The 26,385-nt window shown below is 38.9% G+C and overlaps 1 protein-coding gene across 1 annotated transcript in view; it reads left to right on the plus strand.

Annotated features, from left to right (window-relative positions):
* The window catches only part of LOC124798414 (protein madd-4-like), a 473,991-nt gene that overhangs the window by 364,713 nt on the left and 82,893 nt on the right, over nucleotides 1–26,385 (plus strand). Inside the window, exon 15 of the mRNA XM_047261811.1 lies at nucleotides 23,323–23,528. Within this exon, the coding sequence (XP_047117767.1) occupies nucleotides 23,323–23,528 (206 nt within the window). The remainder of the gene's footprint in view (nucleotides 1–23,322; nucleotides 23,529–26,385) is intronic.

Below are 26,385 nucleotides of genomic sequence, written 5' to 3' on the forward strand. Positions count from 1 at the left end.
AGTTCTCTAACGCTATAGATACAGCAATAAGGAATAGTGCAGTAGGCAGTAAAGTTGAAGAGGAATGGACATCTCTAAAAAGGGCCATCACAGAAGTTAGGAAGGAAAACATAGGTACAAAGAAGGTAGCTGCGAAGAAACCATGGGTAACAGAAGAAATACTTCAGTTGATTGATGAAAGGAGGAAGTGCAAACATGTTCCGGGAAAATCAGGAATACAGAAATACAAGTCGCTGAGGAATGAAATAAATAGGAAATGCAGGGAAGCTAAGACGAAATGGCTGCAGGAAAAATGTGAAGACATCGAAAAAGATATGATTGTCGGAAGGACAGACTCAGCATACAGGAAAGTCAAAACAACCTTTGGTGACATTAAAAGCAACGGTGGTAACATTAAGAGTGCAACGGGAATTTCACTGTTAAATGCAGAGGAGAGAGCAGATAGGTGGAAAGAATACATTGAAAGCCTCTATGAGGGTGAAGATTTGTCTGATGTGATAGAAGAAGAAACAGAAGTCGATTTAGAAGAGATAGGGGATTCAGTAGTAAAATCGGAATTTAAAAGAGCTTTGGAGGACTTACGGTCAAATAAGGCAGAAGGGATAGATAACATTCCATCAGAATTTCTAAAATCATTGGGGGAAGTGGCAACAAAACGACTATTCACGTTGGTGTGTAGAATATATGAGTCTGGCGATATACCATCTGACTTTCGGAAAAGCATCATCCACACAATTCCGAAGACGGAAAGAGCTGACAAGTGCGAGAATTATCGCACAATCAGCTTAACAGCTCATGCATCAAAGCTGCTTATAAGAATAATATACAGAAGAATGGAAAAGAAAATTGAGAATGCGCTAGGTGACGATCAGTTTGGCTTTAGGAAAAGTAAAGGGACGAGAGAGGCAATTCTGACGTTACAGCTAATAATGGAAGCAAGGCTAAAGAAAAATCAAGACACTTACATAGGATTTGTCGACCTGGAAAAAGTGTTTGACAATATAAAATGGTGCAAGCTGTTCGAGATTCTGAAAAAAGTAGAGGTAAGCTATAGGGAGAGACGGGTCATATACAATATGTACAACAACCAAGAGGGAATAATAAGAATGGACGATCAAGAACGAAGTGCTCGTATTAAGAAGGGTGTAAGACAAAGCTGTAGCCTTTTGCCCCTAATCTTCAATCTGTACATCGAGGAAGCAATGATGGAAATAAAAGAAAGGTTCAGGAGTGGAATTAAAATACAAGGTGAAAGGATATCAATGATACGATTCGCTGATGACATTGCTATCCTGAGTGAAAGTGAAGAAGAATTAAATGATCTGCTGAATGGAATGAACAGTCTAATGAGTACACAGTATGGTTTGAGAGTAAATCGGAGAAAGACGAAGGTAATGAGAAGTAGTAGAAATGAGAACAGCGAGAAACTTAAAATCAGGATTGATGGTCACGAAGTCAATGAAGTTAAGGAATTCTGCTACCTAGGCAGTAAAATAACCAATGACGGATGAAGCAAGGAGGACATCAAAAGCAGACTCGCTATGGCAAAAAAGGCATTTCTGGCCAAGAGAAGTCTACTAATGTCAAATACCGGCCTTAGCTTGAGGAAGAAATTTCTGAGGATGTACGTCTGGAGTACAGCATCGTATGGTAGTGAAACATGGACTGTGGGAAAACCGGAACAGAAGAGAATCGAAGCATTTGAGATGTGGTGCTATAGACAAATGTTGAAAATTAGGTGAACTGATAAGGTAAGGAATGAGGAGGTTCTACGCAGAATCGGAGAGGAAAGGAATATGTGGAAAACACTGATAAGGAGAAGGGACAGGATGATAGGACATCTGCTGAGACATGAGGGAATGACTTCCATGGTACTAGAGGGAGCTGTAGAGGGCAAAAACTGTAGAGAATACATCAAGCAAATAATTGAGGACGTAGGTTGCAAGTGCTACTCTGAGATGAAGAGGTTAGCACAGGAAAGGAATTCGTCGCGGGCCGCATCAAACCAGTCAGTAGACTGATGAAAAAAAAAAAAAAAAAAAAAAAAAAAAAAAAAAAAAAAAAAAAAAAAAAAAAAAAAAAAAAAGAAAAAAACACTTCTTGCTTTTTCAGTAATAATCCTATTTGTTCTCTCACCAACTCCATCATGGGATGGACTTTATCTGACATTAGTTTGGTGTCTAATTCCTGCTTCCTCCACATGTTACTTGAATTTTTTTGATGTGCTCTGTCTTATTATCATATCTGACAGTTTTAATCTTCATTTCCATTACTCTTTCTAACACACGTCAAAAATTTCTCAGATACATCACTCACTTGATCGTTAGAACTTAAAAAATAAACATGGTTATATTTCTGTAAATGTAAGAATTTATAGCTTCCTCTTATAGTTTCACACTCCATCAGTCTACAAATGTCTGTGTGTATTATCTGGAAGAACTCCATGGTTCTGCTTTTACTAGCACTTTTCCTGCAGCCTATTGGACCACACTCCACATTGCTGGAGCAGCAGCTGATCATTGACAACTCTGAAACACACACCTATGCACCTGACCATGCTGTTCCTTCCTAGCCGGTGATTTTGAAAGATGTGCACTTGCTCTCCTCCTCCCCCCTCCCCAAGCTGTCACCACTTTAAGCCTATGCTTGACAAGCTACAATGACCCAGTTGCAGGACAGTGTCCCTGAGTCTTCAGCATCACAAATAAATATTTTGTAGCTAACACAAAACAATATACATAACAAATGGCCTAATATGTTTGTATAATAATTCCCCTTTTTAGTCACCTTCTTCTTTAGTGATGCTGCCTCAATTCTCAAGCACCCAGCACTTGTACAGTTGCTTAACATTACATAACCCCATCTATCTGGATAAACAGCCCTGGTCTGTTTGTTTTCTAGAGACTAATGTTACACTAATTGTACTATGCCTCCATTTCATCTCAACGTTGACAGTCTACTACAACAAACAACATTTTACCCTCTACTTGCACTGATTTGCCTTTGCCTCATGAGTTTCCTTGTTCTTTTCAAATTACTATTTCTGAACAAGAGTTGCTAGGCAGATACTAGTTTATTCATCAGGCAGCTTTTCCATTCGCTATTAGCCTTTTCTCAATCATAATTTCCAAGAATAGCTAAATGAGCAGTTTGTCAAGCCCAACACAACCATAGTGTGGTACCCCTAGTGTTCCTCTCTCACTATTTCTCTTCCTTCACTATTGTTCCTCTGTATTACACCTAACCCGTACATCTAACACAAATGAAAATTAAATAATGGACATGCCAGGTTGGAATATCAACTATAGAAGGAAAAGATAGATTGCTACCATAGAAGTGACACTTTAAGTTGCAGACAGACACAAAAAAAAGACACACATCAGTTTTCAGCCAAAGCCTACATCAGAAAAGGTAACACATCCACATTCTTTCACACAAATAAGCACACCTCACACACATGAGATTGCCATCTATGGCAGCTTGGACTGGGATGTATCTGTTCATAGAATGGAAGCAGCAGTCTGGAGAGGACGGAGAAGGGGAAGAGGAAGGGATACCAGAGTACAGGTGGGAGAGAGAACTGTGCTGAGCATGGAGAACTGGGCAGAGCATGTAGGGACTAGACTGCCAACAGGCAAAGAACCAAGAGGCTGTGGGACAGGGAGGTAGGGAAGGGATGGGAGAACAGAAAGTGAAAATGGAGAGGAGTGGGAAAAAGGAAAGGTGGGCCAGTGCATTGGCAGAGGGTAGCACACAAAGAGGGTTGGAGATGAGAGTAGGGAGGTGGTGATAGGACAGAGGGGGTGGAGCTGTTGGATGGAGTGTGTGGGGGCAGTAGGTTACTGCAGATTGAGGCCAAAATAACTTTGCAAGCAGAGAATGTGTTGTAAGGATAACTCCCATCTGCACAGTTCAGAAAAGCTGGTGGCAGAAGAGAGGTTGCAGCTCTTGGCTAGTATACATCTACAGTGAAGCAAGTTGAATGCTTATCTTTTTCTGTGATTTCCTCACAGTATATTTATTAAATTTTGTGTGTATTTTTCTTTTTAAGTGGTTCAATCTTGCATTTTTGTAAATGTAAATTCATTCAGTGTGTAGTGCAGTACTTTCTCATATGTATTCTTTTGAAGGCGACCATCTGTTAGTTTAGTAAGGCAGCCAGTCAGGCTGCAGCTCTCGGTTGATATACATCTGCAGAGTGGCAAGTTAAGTGTCTATCATTTTGTGTGTTTTTCTCATAGAATAAATATTCAATTTCATGCACGTTTTTCTGTTTAAGAGGTTCAGTTTCACATTTTTATGAAGGCAAATTCATTCAGTCTGTAGCACAATAGTTGCTCACTGAACAACCAGCTATATAGCTCATTAATGTATCAGCATCTATTGGTGATGCATCAGGAGGGTAGCAAGTTGTGTATGTAGGATTCTGGCTGCTTTTACAGTTTACTTCTTCAATTAGTCATGCTAGGATGGTTAGGATGTATGCATGCTGTGTCCAGATGTAAGAGGAGCTGGCCATAGTTCAGGAACACATGAAAGTGCTATTGGCTATGGTCAGTCACCTTCAGGCTGCTGCTTCAGGATATAGCATTGGCAGAGAATCTGGTGCAATACATGAGAAACCTCAGGTGTTGCTTGTTTTGCCCATGGCTCTGCTTCCAAGGTACCTCATAGTGTATGTGATGCAGTTGATCTGCCCCTCACTGCAGGGTGAGTGGCGGTTGGTAACACGTTCGTGTCACTCGAGGCAGAGGGCCACTGTGAAGACTGGCTGCCTGACCTCACCCATTCATCCTGTGAGTGGATTGGTGGCTGCTCCTTCAGCAGGGCCCGAGCAGGCACACAGGGGGTGTGGGGGGGGGTGGGGGGGGGGAGGGTTACTAGTTATCGGGAGCTTCAACATAAGGCAAGTTATGGAGCCTCGTAGTCAGGTAGCCAGGTAGCGTTCAGGGCTGGAAAGAAAGCCAATGTGTGCACAGTACATCTGCTGGTGGCCGCATTTGAGATGTGGAGGTGGCCCTATTTGCAGCTATCGAGTATGCAGGATGAAGTTACCTGCAGGTCGTTGCTCACATCGGTACAAATGATTCCTGTTGCATGGATTCTGAGGAAATTCTCAGTTCATACAGGCAGCTGGTGGAGGTGAAGAAGACTAGTGGCCTTGTGTGTGGGGTGCAAGCAGAGCTTTCAATTTGCAGCATTGTTCCTAGAGCTGATCGGGATCCTTTGATTTGGAGCCAAGTGGATGCTCGCAACCAAAGGCTTCGTCGACTCTGTGATGGTCTTGGCTGCAGATTTCTAGACCTGTGTTATCATGTGGGGATTTGTAGGAACCCCCTTGATAGATCATGGGTGCAATACACAAAGGGTGCAGGTACTTGTGTAGCAGAGTACTTGTTCATTGCACATGAGGGCTTTTTAAGGTGGGTGCTAGTTTGAGGTGCTCTAATGAACACTCATCAGTCAATACACAACAAGGGAAGTCAGACAGCGTTCAGAGTATAGACATTTTGACTGTCAAAATTTTATCGGTAAACTGTTGAAGTATTTGCAATAAAGTTGTTGAATTTATTGCCCACCAGGAAAGTTTTCACACTGTGATTATTCTTGGAACTAAGACTGGCTGAAACCTGAAGTGGAAAGCTCTGAGATATTTAACGAGTATGGAACATATATCGGAAAGACAGATTATAGGAGGAGTGTTCATTGCAGTTTACAGAAATATTGTCTCTGTTGAGCTTGAAGTAGAGTGTGACAGTGAAGTTTTCCAGTCACGTGTAACATGTGTAGGTGAAACCGAGTTAATTATTTGGTGTTTTTAATGGCCACCCATGTCTGCTGTAACAGTTCTAGATTCACTGAAAGACAGTATATGGTCAGTAGCAAGTAAATACCCAGATCATGCAATACTAATCGGAGGTGACTTTAACCTACTGAATATAGACTAGGATGTCTGCGGATTCATTGTGGGGTACAGACAGACAGTCATGTGAAATACTTTTGAACATGTTTTCTGAAAACAGTCTTGAGCAGCTAGCTCGGCAGCCCACATGCAATGGAAATATCTTAGACCTTTTAGCTACAAATAGGCTGGACCTTAAAGAAAATGTCAGTATGGAAACAGGGATTGGTGATGGTGATGTCATTATAGCAACTACGGTAACAAAAGTTAATAAATCAGTGAAGTAGGCTAGGAGAGTGCTTATGCTAGATAGAGCAGATAAGCAGTTGATGGCATCTCATTAAGAGAGTGAACCGACATCACTTAGTTTCAGTGAGATGTATGTAGAGGAATTATGAGCAAAGTTTAAGCAGATTGTAAATCAAGGTCTAGAGGGTCATATACCTATTAAGTGGATAAGGAACAGAAAAGACTCACCATGGTTTTATAATAATGACATTCAGAAGATGCGGAGGAAGCAGAGGCTGTTGCACTCTCAGTTCAAAAGAAAACACACAAGTGACAAGAAGCAAAGGTTAGTAGAGATTCATGCATCTGTGAAAAGATCTATGCACAAAGCGTACATCAGCTATCACTGTTACACCTTAGCAAAAGATGTGGCAGAGAACCCAAGAAAATTCTGGTCCTATGTAAAATCGCTAAGTGGGTCAAGGGCCTACATTCAGTCCCTTGTTGCTCAGTCTGGTGTAGTAGCTGAAGATAGCAAAATGAAAGCTGAAGTTTTAAATTTCACTTTCAAGAAATCGTTCACATGGGAGAATCATACAGACATACCATGATTTGACCATTGGACAGACTCCCATATGGATGACATACTAATATGCATTCCTGGCATCGGACTTCCTCTGATGCTGCATCTGTTTCATTGCCCACTAATGAATCGATCAAACTAGAAAGTGACAGCAGGGAAGCTACAAACCAATGAAAGTCAGTAGATTCTGGTAATGAAGTTGTGTATTCAGAAATTAATACAAAATACTAGGTAACCCTGTCACAATCTCTACCTTAAGATATTGCTCTCAAATAGCAGCCTCTTGGCAGGTAATTGACTTACTGTAGGACAAGTAGGAATTAACAATTAATTCTATAAACAGTTACACTAGCAGAATAAATTCCAGTCCCTAGAGGAAGTGTGTAGAGTAAACCAAACTGAAACACAATAAAATGGTTCAAATGGCTCTGAGCACTATGTGACTTAACTGCTGAGGTCATCAGTCCCCTAGAACTTAGAACTACTTAAACCTAACTAACCTAAGGACATTACACACATCCATGCCCGAGGCAGGATTCGAACCTTCGACTGTAGCGGTCGCACGGTTTCAGACTGTAGCGCCAAGAACCACTCAGCCACCCTGGCCAGTGAAACACAATAATGAAAGAATTCAGCAAGTTCGGGATGTGCAGATGCCACCTTAGCATAGTTATGGTATAATTCCTAACGCAAATCATGATGGACAGATCATAAATGGATGAACACAATGTTGCTCCCAAAGTGATGGAAGGATACACTCGGAACAAGATGGTGGTAACTGTCACGTGATGACTTTAACAATGTAGACTCACCCAGAAAGTACAACTAATTGGTGAGGGAGAGTGGCTCTTCATGCTATTTGTAAACTTGGACACCACACCTTGATGTCCATCTGCCGTTAACAACTAGGTTCCTGCAGCCAGTGCCACCAGAGATGGAAACGAATTGTTGGTGAGGCCTTGCTGTGACAATAGAAAGGTCTCTTTTCCTTTCAGGCTAGGGTAACTTCTTGGGTGTCAGTTCTCTGAATGAGGGAGTAACTAGTGTGCCTCCACCACTGTGTGGCTTCTACTTACTTTTGAAATAACAGCCAGGGAACTTTGCTGGATTTTGCCATCTTAGGCATTTTCTATATTAAATGATGGTCTTCTTTGTAGACAAGACATCAGTGGTGCCTGCTGGCCTGGGAAAAATTAATTTATTAGTAAAAAAGGGTAATTAAGTTTGGCAGCTTGTTCATTAATCAACTGACAAGTCTGAATTTAGTATAAAATTACCCAGGATTTTATCAGGAGACCGAATGTGTGATTGACATTAAAAAATAATTTTTTATTTCTCTCTCTTCCTTTGGGATAGAGCTTGGTTTGGACAGTCACTATGTCTCACCGCATGTGGTATCCGTGCTTATATAAATCACTGTGTTACACTCCTGTGCCATAAAAAACCTTTTGTAGAGTGCACAGGATGGTTTACATCTTCATTTGTATTTTTAGCAGTATCTAACTCCGTTTATTTTGAAGCTTACTTTGTTGCTGTTCCTGACTCTAACATTAATGGAGAAGAAGTTAATTGCAACATCTTTCACACAGTAAACATTATGTGCTGTAATACTTTGTGATTCTCCATTTACATTTATATTAAGATCAACTTTTCCAACCAGTTACATAACATCATAAAGAGCTATCGTATCTAAAATGGTATGCACTGATGCTCCTGAATCTAATATCCATTCTGGTTCTCAGTTATCAGTTTTTACAAAACAGTAATAAATGGTGAGTGCCATATCTTGATTAGCAGTTCTTCTATCTGGGCTGTTTCCAACATACCTTTTTCACTTAGTACTTGACTTTTCACTGCATCTGGATGTGAACTGACCTATTCTCTTGACATTTGTAGCACTTGACTAGTTTGTTCTATTTATACTTACAATTAAATGCTGATTATGTTTCCTTCTCTGCAGTATGGCAATCTGATATAGTTTTTGCATCCTAGGAGATCTTCACTTTTATGCTGTCTCCTTTAATCAGTATTCCTGAGGTTTCTAACCCCATAATCATGGGTGCATATTTTTGAGGCAGTTCCGCTAAATAGTGTGCACACCCATACCTCAGCAATGACGTTTCTTGTGAGACCTCAGACTTCAAATTTTGACGACCTCCTTTGTTACGCACAATTGGAAGACCATTAATTGTAATAAATGTTCATGGAGTTAAAATATTGTTGGCTGGGTCTAGTGGTAGTTTTAAAGAAAAAAATACTCATCTTGTTTATGAGGGATATCCTTCAATCCGTCTCTTGAATTTCTTCTATCTGGAAGTCAGGTTCTCTTGTACAGCTGGAAACCCTATAGGTTGACTTGTTTCTTGAAAAAACATAGATGACAGACTGATTCGTATGTAATTTTCATTTTTAATAGTCCTAGATTCCTTGCTGCCATCAGTTACAATGTTCACTCAGCAAAATACATTCCATTTGTATGCAACTCCGGAAAACGTTGCATTTCTCCTTTGTTCCTTCCTGCCAGACAACATACAATCAGCCGGCAACCAGTTAACATTGTTCCAAAGTACATCAGTAAAGATATAGTCATACTAAGATCGAAACATAGAACATTAAATCGAAAACTATTTACAGAAAATCATATTCACTCAACAGCATAATAGAAAAATTATGATAATATACATTCACATAAACAAAATTTGTCTTTTTGTATTACAGTAACTTTATGAAATTTGATTTTTAAATCACAAGGGTTAACTGTGTTAGCATGGCATATACTGCTATACAGTCAGAGTTTAAAACATTTCAAATAAGACCAAAAAAAGGATAAGGTCGTAAATTTGAGATTATACATGGTCCAGATGGCTTATTGGACATTACAAAATGCATTCCTTGACTTGTTCCAATTATCTTTTGTCTTCACAGCTTTCTCTATGTGGACATGTTCAGTGGGTCTACCAATAACATTAACCATGATCTTGCCTTCTGGTGCTTATTTGTATAATTTTGTTCAGTGGGTTTCAGTTCACTATTCACTTCTTTCCATAAACTGCCCAAGTGTAAGTAGGCTACCACAGCTGATTTCCATGTAGCATAGTTCTCACGACCTACATATAATTCTATCAGAGGTATTTGCGCCACATTCAGTTTTCACAATTACTTTTATGGGTAGTAAGGACAAAATTAAATTACACATACTCCTGTGCAACCATCATGTTCCAATAACTTTCACTACAAATTCTTTTTCAAGTCTATTCTGATGATACTTTTCTCCCATATATCAAAATACTTAGGGCTGTAGGTGAAGAGACATCAGCAGTGGATTGTGAAGTAATTGACATGTGCTATCTGTTTTAACGGATCACAGTTCTACCATTGTGTGAATGATGTATGGCATTATGATTTGTTTATTTATTCATCCTTTGATCACTGTTTAGAGCAATATTGGATACATTAGTATACATTTATAATTACAGGATAAATTAAAATTTGAGCATGGATATTATTTTACAAAAACTTTGGTACTCATTTAATTTACTAGATGTAGGCAACCACTTTCAGTTACTGTTGCAGTGCTTGTGTATTGATGAAACAAGAAAATGTCCATGTTTACTTTTCATTTACACATTATATGTAGCATGGTTCTTAGGATATTGCTTTAATACTGCAAGTTCTTTCCAACTCTTTTGTACTAGTCTCAAAATATTCCTTAACACAGTACAAACATGCTGTTTCTAAGTACTCTCTTAGTTTCATTCTGAAAACTGGTAGTGCTTTTATATTTTTTAAACTGTGTAGCAGTCTGTTGTGTAATAAGTACCCTGCCTTATAGGGTCTTCATCAGCCATTTGTAGTTGATTACTGTTTATGTGACAGTTATCTTTGACTGTCGTGCTGCAACTGTGTAGCTCTAGTTTAACATTGGTCTAAAATTTAATTTGAGAGGTACATGATGGTCAAATATACACAGAGAGGGGTACCATATTACTCATATTACACAATATGATAAATGAGGATGGATTAGTGTGTAGTACATCCACTGTGTGAGACATTTCCTTCATTAAAAATACATTGCTGCCTATTTTTGAGCAGATCTTTTCTACATTATTTTTCCAAGTTATAAATGTGTCTGTTGTCAATCCCAGGAACTTTAGTTTCTCTTCATTTATTGTTCTGTTTGCAAGTATTTCCTCGTGATAGTTCTTGTATCAAAATCATTTGTTGAGCTACCACTTACCATGAGAGACATATCATCTGCATACATGATTACATTTTCTTTTACTGATGCTGTCATGTCATTCACAGACTATATAAACATTAGTGTACCAATTATTGAGCCATGTGCTACACCATACTTTACCACTAGGTAATAAGAGTAAAATGTTTCCAACATATTGTTTACCTTCAATCTTAATTCTACACTTTGTTCTCTGTTTTCTGCAAATGATTTTATTAGACTGGCTACATTCCCACTGATACCATATCTAGGAAGTTTATACATATACAGTCAACCTCTGAGAGAGCAAGAAATATGCTACAAACGTTCTTCCGTTCTTCAAAAGCTCTAATTATGTGTGCCATGAAACTTGCCAATACTGTTTTTATAGATTTCCCTTTCCTAAACCCATGCTGTGCTCTATCCAAGATATTTTATTTTTCTTTGAATTTTATAACTCTGTTTTAAAAAGCTGTTGCTACAATTTTTGGTAAGGTGGATGCAATTGTTGTAGGCCTAGAGCTACCAGGATCCCCTTACCACAGTGTTTGTAAATCAGCATTACTTTATTCTTTTCCAGACATTTTGGGAACATTCCCTTCTCCATTACTAAGTTTACTGGGAATGTCAGAGGCTTAGTTAGATACTGTGAGGAATGTTTAACTACTTTTGCAGATATTCCATCTATGCCCTCTTTGTCTTTGTCTCTCAGTGATCTAATTATATTTGTAACGTCTGTCACACCTGTTGTTCTCAAAATTGGAAACTCCAAGTAGGGATTTCAACAATATAGGTAAAGATATATTGCTACATACCATACAGATAACAAGCTAAGTTGCAGACAGGTACAATTAAAAGACACTTACACATAAGCTTTCAGCAACAGCCTTCACTGAAAAAAGAGGAACACACACCATTCATTCACATTAGCAAGCACACCTCATGCACAAATGCCTGCCACCTCCTGCAGCAGAGACAAGAATTCGATAGGGAAGTTTCTGCAACTCTGTTCATTCATTTTTTATTTAAGCAGTGGAACATATAAAATGTGTACCGAAACACCAGAGCCTTCAGGATGCCCATAAGAGCTGTACACTTGAGCTAAGCAGGATTTCAAGGTGCAGCCATAAGACTAGATTAGATTAGATTAGATTAGATTTACTTTCATTCCAATTGATCCGTAGTGAGGAGGTCCTCCTGGATGTGGAACATGTCAGAAAAACAACAATACATGACAAATATTTACAACTAAAACAAATAAGCTAATGTACCATTTCACAGGTCCCAAGTGGAATGATCGTCATTTTTAATGAACACTAAGAGTCATTTTACAAATACTAATGCACTGAATTTAAAATAAAAAACTTTTTTATTTATTTATAAGGTAATAAACATGTAATACAACTACTGTAATACTTATTTACAATGAACACATTACTGCACTGAAATGGTGCAGAAGTTAGATTATACTTACACACACACACACACACACACACACACACACACACACACACAAATTTTCAGTTAACACATTACTGCACTGAAATTGTGCAGAAGTTATGTTGTACTTATATACAAATCAGTTGGTTTTACTAAGAAATTCATCAATGGAGTAGAAGGAGTTGGCCACCAATAAATCCTTTAGGCTTCTCTTAAACTGAATTTCATTGGTTGTTAAGCTTTTTATGGCTGCTGGCAAGTTATTGAAAATGTGTGTTCCTGAATAATGCACACCTTTTTGTACAAGACTAAGTGATTTTAAATTCTTGTGAAGATTATTCTTATTTCTAGTATTGATTCCATGAATTGAGCTGTTGGTTTGAAAAAGTGATATATTTTTAATGACAAATTTCATTAAGGAATAAATATACTGGGAAGCTGTAGTTAGTATCCCTAGTTCCCTAAACAGGCTTCTGCAGGATGTTCTTGAGTTCACACCACATATAATTCTTACTGCACGTTTTTGTGCCCCGAAAACTTTAGCTTGGCTTGATGAATTACCCCAAAAAATAATCCCATATGACATTATGGAATGAAAGTAAGCATAGTATGCCAGCTTTTTCATTTTTATATCCCCTACGTCTGACAAAATTCGCATTGCAAACAGAGATTTGTTAAGACGCTTCAGCAGTTCTGTGGTGTGCTCCTCCCAATTGAATTTATTATCAAGCTGTAATCCCAAGAATTTAACACTGTCCACTTCTTCTATCTTCTTGTCATCATATGTTAGACATATACTCTTGAGACACCCCTTACAAGTTCTGAACTGCATGTAGTGTGTTTTTTCAAAGTTTAGTGACAAAGAATTGGCTAGGAACCAGTGATTAATGTCCACAAATATTTTATTGGCTGATCTTTCTAAGACTACACTTGATTTGCTATTTATTGCAATGTTTGTATCATCGGCAAACAAAACAAACTTGGCATCTGGTAATGTTACTGATGAAAGGTCATTGATATACACAAGAAAAAGTAAGGGCCCCAAAATGGAACCTTGTGGGACCCCACATGTAATTAGTTCCCAGTTGGATGATGCCTGATAGACATGTATCAAGCTCTTTCCTAATAACACCCTTTGTTTCCTGCCAGAGATATAAGATTTGAACCATTTTGCAGCATTTCCTGTTACACTATAATATTCTAGTTTACTTAAAAGGATATTGTGATTTACACAGTCAAATGCCTTTGATAGATCACAAAATATACCAGTTGCCTGCAATTTTTTGTCTAATGAATTAAGCACATTTTCACTGTAAGTGAAGATAGCCTTCTCAATATCAGAACCTTTTAGAAATCCAAACTGTGACTTTGACAGTATGTTATTTGAGATAAGATGGTTATAAAGGCGACGGTACATTACTTTTTCAAAAATTTTTGAGAATGCTGGTAACAGTGAAATTGGACGGAAATTTGATGCTATTTCTTTATCTCCCTTCTTAAACAGTGGCTTAACTTCAGCATATTTCAGCCATTCAGGAAATATTCCACTGATAAACGACTGGTTACACAGATAGCTTAATATGTTACTTAGCTCAGAATCACATTCTTTAATTAACTTTGTTGATATTTCATCATACCCACTAGATGTTTTTGATTTTAAAGATTTTATGATGGACATTATTTCTGTTGGGGTAGTGAGGGTCAAATTCATATTATGGAAATTACTTGAAATGTCTGGTCTAAGGTAATCCATAGCAGCATCTACCGAACCTGACAACCCCATCTTTTCAGTAACAGTTATAAAATGTTTGTTAAAAAGTTCTGCAACACTATACACATCTGTCACCAATGTATCATTTACTCTTAATGCTATTTGTTCCTCTTCATGTCTGGTCCTACCGGTCTCCTCCTTCACTATATCCCATATTGTCTTTATTTTGTTATCTGATATGACTATCTTTTCCTTGTAATATATTTGCTTTGACATCCATATTACAGTCTTTAATATTTTGCAGTATTTCTTATAATGTGCTATAGCATCAACATTGGAAATGTTTCGGATTGACAGATACAGTTTTCTTTTTGTTTTACAAGATACCCTTATTCCTCGAGTAATCCATGGCTTCTTTGTAGATTTTCCTCTAACCTTGGTAAGTTTTGGGGGAAAGCAGTGTTCAAATAAGGTAAGCACTTTATTAGCAAAAATGTTATATTTTTCATTCATGCCATGAGCACTGTAAACATCAGTCCAGTGAATGTCTCTGAGGAGTGTCCTAAAATAATCAATTTTTGGCTTACTGATTACCCTCTTGAGCTCAGATTTAACAGATTTTATATCCTGTTCAGTATTAACATTTAACAGAAGGAACTGCATGTCATGGTCTGAGAGGCCATTGGCTATTGGTTTTGTAATATAATTTTGTTCATTGGAGCTACCTGTTCAAAAAACATCATGTGGTATCACATATCAACAGTTCCAAAATGTTGACAAACATGCATTATTTAAATCCAGTTGGGAAATATGCAAAATGCATTCTGATATTTTAAATTCTGTAATAGTTATTGAGTAATTTATTTTAATATTTTTTTTTTTTCGGTGGCTCCTTCTGAGGGCCTTAATTATGAGTGATCCCTGTAATCTTGATTTAAAGTGGCACACACTTCATGTCAGTCAGTTACTTCCCTTGTGTTCTAAGTACTATGTTTCCACTTTCTGTCTTATTTGATTCAGTCCTGTTTGTATTTATGTGTGACCACACTGTGTTAGAAATTTTGATGATGTTCCAATTTGATGTTTACAACATACAGATTTTGCTTGCTGTATCATCTTGCTATAAACCTTCTCCTTGTGTCTATACATTTCACAGTCTGTTTGATTATTACATTTCCTGTATCATTCATAAAGATCTTTTAAATCTTCTCTAGCATTCATGATTTCTTGGGTGGTCAATTTCTTAGGGGTGATCCATGTCTTATTATGTCTTACAGTCATCTCTATGCAGACCTTTGGACAAGATATGTAACTAGGGTTCAGGACAGATGTACTGTAACATACTATAAAGCTTTCTGACTGATGTATATGTTGCAGAAGTATGGGACATAATGTGCTGACTTTTTCTGAAGAATGAACAACTCCTCTGTAGGTCAAACATGTTCTCCATAAGTATCAGTTGTGCAAAATGCAACTTTCCCATGAGATCCAAAAGACAGTAGATAGTGAATTGCAGTTTGCTGCTGTGTTTCTTGACTACCATTAAGCCTTTTATACAATTTCAAAATTTCATCTAGTAAGCGTAATGCGTACGTAGCCCGCAACTTACCTGAAGGTAGTTCACACACACACACACACACACACACACACACACACACACACACACACACACACACACAAATTTGTTTCGTGGTGAATAGCAAATATTTTTGGAGCTCATAGTATAGTCTAATTCAAACAAAACATTTCATAGAACATGTATCCATTTTTTATTAGTTACAGAGACATCTAGTTTCTAAGCTACATTTTTATTTCACATATTGGTATTCCAGTTGTTGTGGGTTTATTTATTGAATGTCGGTTTTCTTTTGAAATTCACATTGTGAGCTTGTACTTGAGTGAAACGAAATGATGATATGGGACTGTTGGCCACGAGTCCCCACCTGGGAAAAATTCGTTCACTGAGATGCATGTCTTTTCAGTTAACACCATATTAAGTGACTTGGTTGTCAGTGGTGATGAGGACAACATTACGCAACACCCAGTCACTGAGCAGAGAAAATCTCCAACCTGGCTGGGAATCAAACCCTGGCTCACTGCATGGCAGTCAGATGCACAGATCGCACAGCTAAGGGGATGAACACTTGAGTAAACATTTGAGTACACGTAACTGCATTTACCAACTATGATTGTGACTTGTGATTTGTTGCTCAATTCCAGAGTATCGCCTATGCACATGACAGGTATTTTTGGATGCCAATATGGTGCTTTGTTTTTGGGTTTTGCAATGGAAATGGTGGTGCTGGTTGTAGGTAATATAGTAGATGATTTCCCAACCACTGAGTATCAGATTAAAAAGTGTTTATGTGTGTTCTCACTAAACTGTTACAGACTGGTGCAGTATCCAGCAGTTATATTTCATCTGAACATGCAAAGGTACAGAGTGTGGGTGAAGAACTAGACATTGTACAGTTAATAGAATGTAGTTCTTCAAGAGATATACATCCAATTTCTACACATATCTGTCTTCCACATACAAGAATATGCAAACATTATGTATGCATGGCCTCTGTCCTTATCATTTACAATTGATTCAACACCTTCAGGAAGGAACTGAAGGCAAACAATATGATTTTTGTTTTTGATTAATTGCGAAATGCCAAGTAGTCCCATTAATACTGTTTACTGATGAAGCCACTTTTCACTCATGACAGTATCAATAACACTCATAACTCATACTGTTGGTTCATCAAAAATCCACATGGACTTATGGAGGCTCATTTTTAAGAACGTTTCTCTGTAAATCTGTGGTGCGTTGTTGTAGGAAATTTGTTAATTGGGCCTTTTGTGTTACCATATTGTTTTACAGGGCCCCATTGTCTGGACATTATGGAAAATGAGCTTGTAGTATTATTGTAAGAAGATGTTTTGGCTGCAAGGATTGGTCTAATCTTCCAGTATGATTGGACTCTCACTCATTCTAGTCATTAGGTTACACATAATCTAAACCTAACATTCTCCAGAAGACAGATTGGCAAAAATGGGTGCATATCTTGCTCATCAAGGTCTCTGGACCTTACCCTTTATATTGTTGTCTATTGGGAAGGTTGATAGGCGAAGCCTACAAAAAAAAAGTGACCATAAGAAATGAATTATGAAAAATGCTGTCCCACAAAAGAATTACTTCAAAAGAGCTATAGAGGGTGTTGTCAATAGAATTTAAAAATGCATTGAAATCAGGGGCAGAATTTATGAAACCTGACTTTCAACTTTTTGGGTTACAATCTAACAGCTGTATCCCAGCAACAAACAAAAATTGTACACTTATCATATTGAACATTTTAGTACTCTATACTACTGTCTCCCAAAATATTTACTATTCAAGAATGAAATTTTTGCTTTAAAGTGGAGTGTGCACTGATGTAAAACTACCTGACAGATTGAAACTGTGTGCCAGACAGAGACTGAAACTCTGGACCCTTGCCTTTCACAGGCAAGTGCCCTACCAACTGAGCTACCTAATCACAACTCATAACCGATCCTCACAGATTTACTTCCACCAGTACCTTGTTAACCTTGCAAGAGTAGCATTGCTGGATCAAAGGATATTGAGGAGACATAGCTTAGCCACAGCCTGGGAGATGTTTCCAGAGTGAAATTTTCACTCTGCAGCACAGTGTGCACTGATATGAAACTTCCTGACTCAGTCAGTAGAGCACTTGCCCACAGGTTTTAGTCTGACACAAGGTTTAATCTGTCAGAAAGTTTCATATTTACTACTGCTACTAAATACACAGATAATGAGCATTTGATGCAAAGATTGGAAGCTGAACTCCAGCACAAATAAATTTAATGAATATGCATAAAATAGACGAAAAGACCCATCATTTTTTAGTTTTGTGATCAGAAATCAGTCACAATTGCCAAGTATTTAGAAGTATCTGCATGTAGCTATATAAAGGCAAATGAACACACAAATCTTGTCAAAGGAAAGACAGATGGGGATTGCTTACAAAACTCTTGGTCAGTCAATTCTTAAATATTGTTTGACAGAATTCTTACCAAGTGGATAAGTGGAGTAGGTAAATATATTTGAAGAAGAGCAGCATAGTTTGTTGCATGTTCATTTGGTTAATGAGGGGGAGTTACAGAAATGTTCAACACACTGGTGTGGGGGACACTAAAAGAAAGCCGTTATGCATTACGGACCATCCATAATGACATTGATGTCGATGGGATGTCAAACCCTAATCTTCCTGTTATTTTTGCACCATGGAGAGCCTTACTCATAAAATCTGAGAGGCAAAATTTCAAAGCAAGTCAAGAAGTATGAAGATCTCCAACATATGTCTCCTGTAATGACCACAGGTTCTAAAGAGAGAGAAATTTTGGATTATACAAAATGATGTCCATAGTCTGTCTTCACATCTTCACACACACACACACACACACACACACACACACACACACACACACCATCTGAAAGTTTGAAGAGTGTGACTGGAGATGTAGTCTTAGATACTACTCTTCATTATTTAAATGCAAACATTGGAACGCCTTCCTGATAATCTATAACAGTGAAAATAATCAATTATTCATAATATAATTTAAATAGGTAGATAAAAAAATCTACTCACCAAGTGGTGGCAGGGGGACACACACACACAAAGGATTTAGGGATGGAATGAGAAGGAAAGGCTGATTCTTGGGGACTGCACTGGTCCCGTCCAATAAGTCTCCCCTGACTAAGGGTACTGGGTGACTTTTCTAAGCTGTACCCCTTTCCCTGAATCTCTCCAGTCCTTTTCTTACCCTTCTTCCTTCCCCTTCAACTTTTCTACCAGAAGAAGGAGCCACTGGCTCCAAAACCTTGTAAAAGTTCAATCCGTTTGTGTGTGTGTGTGTGTGTGTGTGTGTGTGTGTGTTTGTGTGTGTGTGTGTGTGTGTGTGTGTGTGTGTGTGTCCATGTGTCCATCCCTGCTGCCACTTGATGAGAAGATTTCCTGGATAGACTGCATGAAAGGGCTGGTGGAGTCTGGGGGAGGCTGCATTATATTCTGGGTATGTTTTGAATAATGTGATTCCACATTAAACTATAGAATCCCCTATAACTGATCTGGTTATTCATTTCATATGTTGGACGAAGGCAAGAGGATACCACATCCAAATGGGCCATGCCTAAAGAAGCACTGTGCTGTACAAATTAACTTTGAGTTGAGAACAGTATTACTTATCTTTTACATTTACGTGAAAATAGGTCCGTAAAAAAAAAAAGGAACCTTGAACCCTAATTTGTTGATTTAATGGTATCTTGGGTCACAATCATTAGATCAACCAGCTACACAACCACCTTTCACCAGTCACTTTTAATGAGTGGGTACTGTTCTGATATAACAAATCTTATGTCCTCCTTACCAAAACTATAGCTGCATGGATGAAAAATCTACAAGAGCAGTCACACATTTGGACTGGTCTGCAAAGTTCCGAATATGAACTGCTAAAGAACCATGAACCATGGACCTTGCCGTTGGTGGGGAGGCTTGCATGCCTCAGTGATGCAGCCATACCATAGGTGCAACCACAATGGAGGGGTATCTGTTGAGAGGCCAGGCACACATGTGGTTCCTGAAGAGGAGCATCAGCCTTTTCAGTAGTTGCAGGGGCAACAGTCTGGATGATTCACTGATCTGGCCTTGTAACACTAACCGAAACATCCTTGCTGTGCTGGTACTGCAAACGGCTGAAAGCAAGGGGAAACTACAGACGTAATTTTTACCGAGGGCATGCAGCTTTACTGTATGATTAAATGAGGATGGCGTCCTCTAGGGTAAAATATTCCGGAGGTAAAATAGTCCCCGATTCGGATCTCCGGGCAGAGACTACTCAAGAGGACGTCGTTATCAGGAGAAAGATATCTGGCGTTCTATGGATCGGGGCGTGGAAGGTCAGATCCCTTAGGCAGGTAGCTTAGAAAATTTAAAAAGGGAAATGGATAGGTTAAAGTTAGATATAGTGGGAATTAGTGAAGTTCAGTGGCAGGAGGAACAAGACTTTTGGTCAGGTGAATACAGGGTTATAAATACAAAATCAAATAGGGGTAATGCAGGAGTAGGTTTAATAATGAATAAAAAAATAGGAGTGTGGGTTAGCTACTACAAACAGCATAGTGAACGCATTATTGTGGCCAAAATAGACACGAAGCCCATGCCTACTACAGTAGTACAAGTTTATATGCCAACTAGCTCTGCAGATGATGAATAAATTGATAAAATGTATGATGAGATAAAAGAAATTATTCAGGTAGTGAAGGGAGACGAAAATTTAATAGTCATGGGTGACTGGAAATCATAGCTAACACTTGGTTCAAGAATCATGATAGGAGGTTGTATACATGGAAGAATCCTGGAGATACTAGAAGGTATCAGATAGATTATATAATGGTAAGACAGAGATTTAGGAACCAGGTTTTAAATTGTAAGACATTTCCAGGGGCACATGTGGACTCTGACCACAATCTATTGGTTATGAACTATAGATTAAAACTGAAGAAACTGCAGAAAGGTGGGAATTTAAGGAGATGGGACCTGGATAAATTGACTAAACCAGAGGTTGTTCAGAGTTTCAGGGAGAGCATGAGGGAACAATTGACAGCAGTGGGGGAAAGAAGTACAGTAGAAGAAGAATGGGTAGCTCTGAGGGATGAAGTAGTAAAAGCAGCTGAGGATCAAGTAGGTAAAAAGATGAGGGCTAGTAGAAATCCTTGGGTAACAGAAGAAATATTGAATTAAATTGATGAAAGGAGGAAACATAAAAATGTAGTAAATGAAGCAGGCAAAAAGGAATACAAACGTCTCAAAAACGAGATCGACAGGAAGTACAAAATGTCTAAGCAGGGATGGCTAGAGGACAAATGTAAGGATGTAGAGGCTTATCTCACTAGGGGTAAGATAGATACTGCCTACAGGAAAATTAAAGAGACCTTTGGAGAAAAGAGAGCCAGTTGTATGAATATCAAGAGCTCAGATGGAAACACAGTTCTAAGCAAAGAAGGGAAAGCAGAAAGGTGGAAGGAGTATATAGGGGGTCTATACAAGGGCGATGTACTTGAGGACAATATTATAGAAATGGAAGAGAATGCAGATGAAGATGAAATGGGAGATACGATACTGCGTGAAGAGTTTGACAGAGCACTGAAAGACCTGAGTCGAAACAAGGCCCCAGGAGTAGACAACATTCCATTACAATTACTGACGGCTTTGGGAGAGCCAGTCCTGACAAAACTCTACCATCTGGTGAGCAAGATGTATGAGACAGGCGAAATACCCTCAGACTTCAATAAGAACGTAATAATTCCAATCCCAAAGAAAGCAGGTGTTGACAGATGTAAAAATTACCGAACTATCAGTTTAATAAGTCACAGTTGCAAAATACTAACACGAATTCATTACAGGTGAATGGAAAAACAGGTAGAAGGCGACTTCGGGGAAGATCAGTTTGGATTCCGTAGAAATGTTGGAACACGTAAGTCAATACTGACTCTACAACTTATCTTAGAAGAAAAATTAAGGAAAGGTAAACCTACATTTCTAGCATTTGCAGACTTAGAGAAAGCTTTTGACAATGTTTCTGGAATACTCTCTTTCAAATTCTAACGGTGGCAGGGGTGAAATACAGGAAGCGAAAGGCCATTTACAATTTGTACAGAAACCAGATGGCAATTATAAGAGTCAAGGGACATGAAACGGAAGCAGTGTTTGGGAAGGGAGTGAGACAGGGTTGTAGCCTCTCCCCAATGTTATTCAATCTGTATATTGAGCAAGCAGTAAAGGAAACAAAAGAAAAATTCAGAGTAGGTATTAAAATCCACGGAGGAGAAATAAAAACTTTGAGGTTCGCTGATGACATTATAATTCTGTCAGAGACAGTAAAGGACCTGGAAGAGCAGCTGAACAGAATGGACAGTGTCTTGAAAGGAGGATATAAGATGAACATCAACACAAGCAAAACGAGGATAATGGAATGTAGTCGAATTAAGTCGGGTGATCCTGAGGGAATTAGATTAGGAAATGAGACACTTAAAGTAGTAAAGGAGTTTTGCTATTTGGGGAGCAAGATAACTGATGATGGTCGAAGTAGAGAAGATATAAAATGTAGACTGGCAATGGCAAGGAAAGCGTTTCTGAAGAAGAGAAATTTGTTAACATCGAGTATTAATTTAAGTGTCAGGAAGTCGTTTCTGAAAGTATTTGTATGGAGTGTAGCCATGTATGGAAGTGAAACATGGATGATAAATAGTTTAGACAAGAAGAGAATAGAAGCTTTTGATATGTGGTGCTACAGAAGAATGGTGAAGATTAGATGGGTAGATTACGTAACTAATGAGGAGGTATTGAATAGAATTGGGGAGAAGAGGAGTTTGTGGCACAACTTGACAAGAAGAAAGGACTGGTTGGTAGGACACGTTCTGAGGCATCAAGGGATCAAAAATTTAGCATTGGGGGGGCAGCGTGGAGGGTAAAAATCGTAGAGAGAGACCAAGAGATGAATACACTAAACAGATTCAGAAGGATGTAGGTTGCAGTAAGTACTGGGAGATGAAGAAGCTTGCACAGGATAGAGTAGCATGGAGAGCTGCATCAAACCAGTCTCAGGACTGAAGACAACAACAACAACAAAGAATACGTCTGGAACTAGCTAAAGCAATTTGAAAAATGTTAGGGATAGAAGCCATACAGTTTTTTCTATCTCCACAATTTGTGGCTTGTATCTGTATGCAACCTGAGTTTGGGCTCAGGGAGTAAGTGACATGCAGTATTTATTCATATTCACCTAGAGAGTACTAAGTTTTGCAAATCATTTCAATACTTTAGTACTGTTAAGAATACCCATTGGTGAACTGCAGTGCTAAAGGCTTCAGTGTAGGTCTCAGACCTAGCTTTTCCATGGTTCCCCAAATTGATTTAAGATGAATGTTTGGAAGGTTCCTCTGAAGAGAACATTGCTTTATTTCCTTCCCCATTCACACTCCGTCTCCAATGACCTCATTCTTAATGTGAGATTAAACCCCAGTCTTCCTTTATAACTTTCATTTCTCTTACTCAACTGCATATACTCCTCCCTCTGCACTATCAGCACACTTTTATGGAAATTCGGATTCATGTAGTTCTACTATTTTGTATGAGACATTACCACACACAGTTTTCAATAAATAAATTAATAATTTCTGCTATTTTATTTCACAGGTCCCAGACATGCTGTAATATTCCCAGGAGATGATCGAAGCCATGAAACACAGCCAGAGGAGAAACAAGGAAGAAAAATGACAGTTCGACCAACCACTACAGTGGCAACATCTCCACCATCACCTAATCATGAGGAGGAGGTAAATGTGAAAAATGTGGACAACTGGCAACTGTTCAACAATATTCAAATGTCAGACCAAAAGCAGGTACAACTAACAACATGATACTCATATTGCCAAAGCTATTTGCATATCAGTTTTTATGCTTTGAGCCAGAGAACACTAAATCAAATAGGGCCAACTTCTGGACAAGTGATAATCAGAAAAACAGACCCCCTGGGCTAAATTTCCATTCAATATATAGACACACATACATCATCTCTCATTAGCACATGCAATTACAAGTCTGTATAAGATATCATTCTCAACTAACAGCAAACTGAGGCATGATATGTTACTATAAATTATTTAAAGGCAAGTGAGAGTCCATCTCCAATATCACAACATATTCGATTTTTATTTAGACTTAAATCAGTTCAGGGAGGCTGTTGTTGTTGTGGTCTTCAGTCCTGAGACTGGTTTGATGCAGCTCTCCATGCTACTCTATCCTGTGCAAGCTTCTTCATCTCCCAGTACTTACTGCAACCTACATCAGCAAGTTGCATATTCAGCTCTCTCTGTGTACTTTTTTAGTTAATTCTTAAGTTTGTAGTATTAGGATGGATATGATATGTGCTTGCTGTGAGTGGATGCAGGAGGGACTAGCCACAGTTCACAAACAGCTGAATATGCTTTTGGCCATACTCAGCCATCTTTAGGCTTTTGTCTCTAGGTGTAGCAGTGGCAGAGGATCCTCAGGTGTCTCTTGTTTCAACTGTGAGCTCTGTTGCTGAGACACTGTGCAGTGTACCTGGCATGGTGGATCCATCCTCATTGCTGGGTGAGTGGTGGGTGGTAATGCATTTGCATCACTCAACGCGGAGAGGCAATGTACAGACTGGCTGTCTGGACTCATGCATTCACCCTGTGAGTGAACAGGTGGTCACTCCTTCAGCAGGGTCCAAGCAGACACGTGGGGGGAAGGGTTTGTTAGCTACTGGAAGCTCCAATGTTACACACATTAGGGAAATAGTGTTCAGGGTCAGAAACAAATCCAATGTGCACTCAGTATGGGTGCCAGGGAGCCTCATCAGAGATGTGGAGGAGACTGTGCCTGCAACTCTTGAGCATGTAGGGTGCTAGGGTGCAGTTATCTGCAAGTTGTGGCTCATTTTAGTATCAGTGGTGTCTATCACTTCTGTTCTGAGGCTATCCTCAGTTCATGAAATGGTGAAAACCACTGCCCCCACACACAGGATGCAATTAGAACTCACAATTTGCAGCATTGTTCCCAGAATTGATCAGGGTTCTTTGGTGTGGAGCTGTGTGGAAGGTCTCAACCAAAGGCCTTGTTGATTCTGTGACAGTCTTGGCTGCAGATTTCTGTACCTTCATTATGGGGTAGAGAATTGTAAATTGTAGGGCTCCCTTGTATAGGTCAGGGGTGCATTACAATAAGGAAGCAGCTACTCAAGTAGCAGAGTGCTTGTGCAATGCACAAATTGTTGAGATATTCATAACCAAGTTCTTGGATATGCTGACCTCAGGAAATATGTTACACTAAAATTTGTCTCGAAACCAAGAGCTGGCTGAAACTTGAAATAGAAAGCTCTGAAATATTTCATGAGGCATGGAACATATTTCAAGAAGATGTTTATATGCCAAGTTTAGATGCCATAGGAGGCAGAGCGTTCGTTGTAGCTGACAAAAATATTTTGTCTATCACGGTTGAAATTGAGTCTGACTAAAGTTACCTGGACATGAGTAGCAGGTCTAGGTGAACTCAAGTTGATTATCAAATGTTTTTATCAGCCACCTGTTTCTGCAGTGATGATCTTAAAATCAATCAAAGAAAGTAACGCAGAAATACTCAGATTGTTAACACTGAATTTAACTTGTGGGAAAATATTTTCTGAAAAAAATCAAGGTTCACTGACATAACAAGTCATGGGGTACCTCTTAGTATTGTGTTTGATCTAGTCTATTGTAGTGCAGCAACTCAGTGTGGCATGGACTCCACTAGTCGGAAGTCCCCTGCAGAAATACTGAGCCATGCTGCCTCTATAGCCACCCATAGCTACAAAAGTGTTGCTGGTGCAGGATTTTGTGCCTGAACTGTACCCGTGATTGTGTCTCATCAATGTTATGTGGGATTCATGTCAGATGATCTTGGTGGCCTAATCAGTTGCTTGAACTGTCCAGAATGTTTTTCAAAGCAATTGTGATCAATGTGACAATGCACATTGTCATCCATAAAAATTCCATCGTTGTTTGGGAACACGAAGTCTGTGAATTGCTGAAAATGGTCTCCAAGCAGCTGAACATAACTATTCCCAGTCAGTGATTGGTCCAGTTGGACCAGAGGACCCAGTCCATAACATGTAAACATGGCCCACACTTTTATGGAGGCACTACCAGCTTACACTGTGCCTTGTTGATAACTCGGGTTCATTGCTTTGTGGGGTCTGTGACACACTCAAAATCTACCATCCACTCTTCTCAACTGATACTGGGGTGTCATCTGACCAACCCACAGTTTTGCAGTCATCTAGGGTTCAGCCGATATGGTCACGAGCCCAGGAGAGGCACTGCAGGTGATGTTGTGCTATTAGCAAAGGCACATGTATTGCTGCCATAGCCCATTAAAACCAAATTTCACCACACCGTGTTAACAGATAAGTTCATCATGCATCCTACATTGATTTCTGTGGTTGTTTCAATCAGTGTTGCTTGCTTGATAGTACTGACAACTCTATACAAATGCTGCTGCTCTCGGTTTTTGAGTGAAGGCCATAAGGCACTGCATTGTCCACGGTGAGAGGTGATGCCTGAAATCTGATATTCTCAGCACATCTTTGACACTTTGGATTTCTGAATATTCCTTAATGATTTCCAAGATGGAATGTTCCATGCATCTTGCTGCAATTACCATTCCACATCCAGAGTCCGTTAATTCCTGTCATGT

This window comes from Schistocerca piceifrons, chromosome 5 (genome assembly GCF_021461385.2).
Source record: "Schistocerca piceifrons isolate TAMUIC-IGC-003096 chromosome 5, iqSchPice1.1, whole genome shotgun sequence".
Taxonomy (NCBI): Eukaryota; Metazoa; Arthropoda; class Insecta; order Orthoptera; family Acrididae; genus Schistocerca; species Schistocerca piceifrons.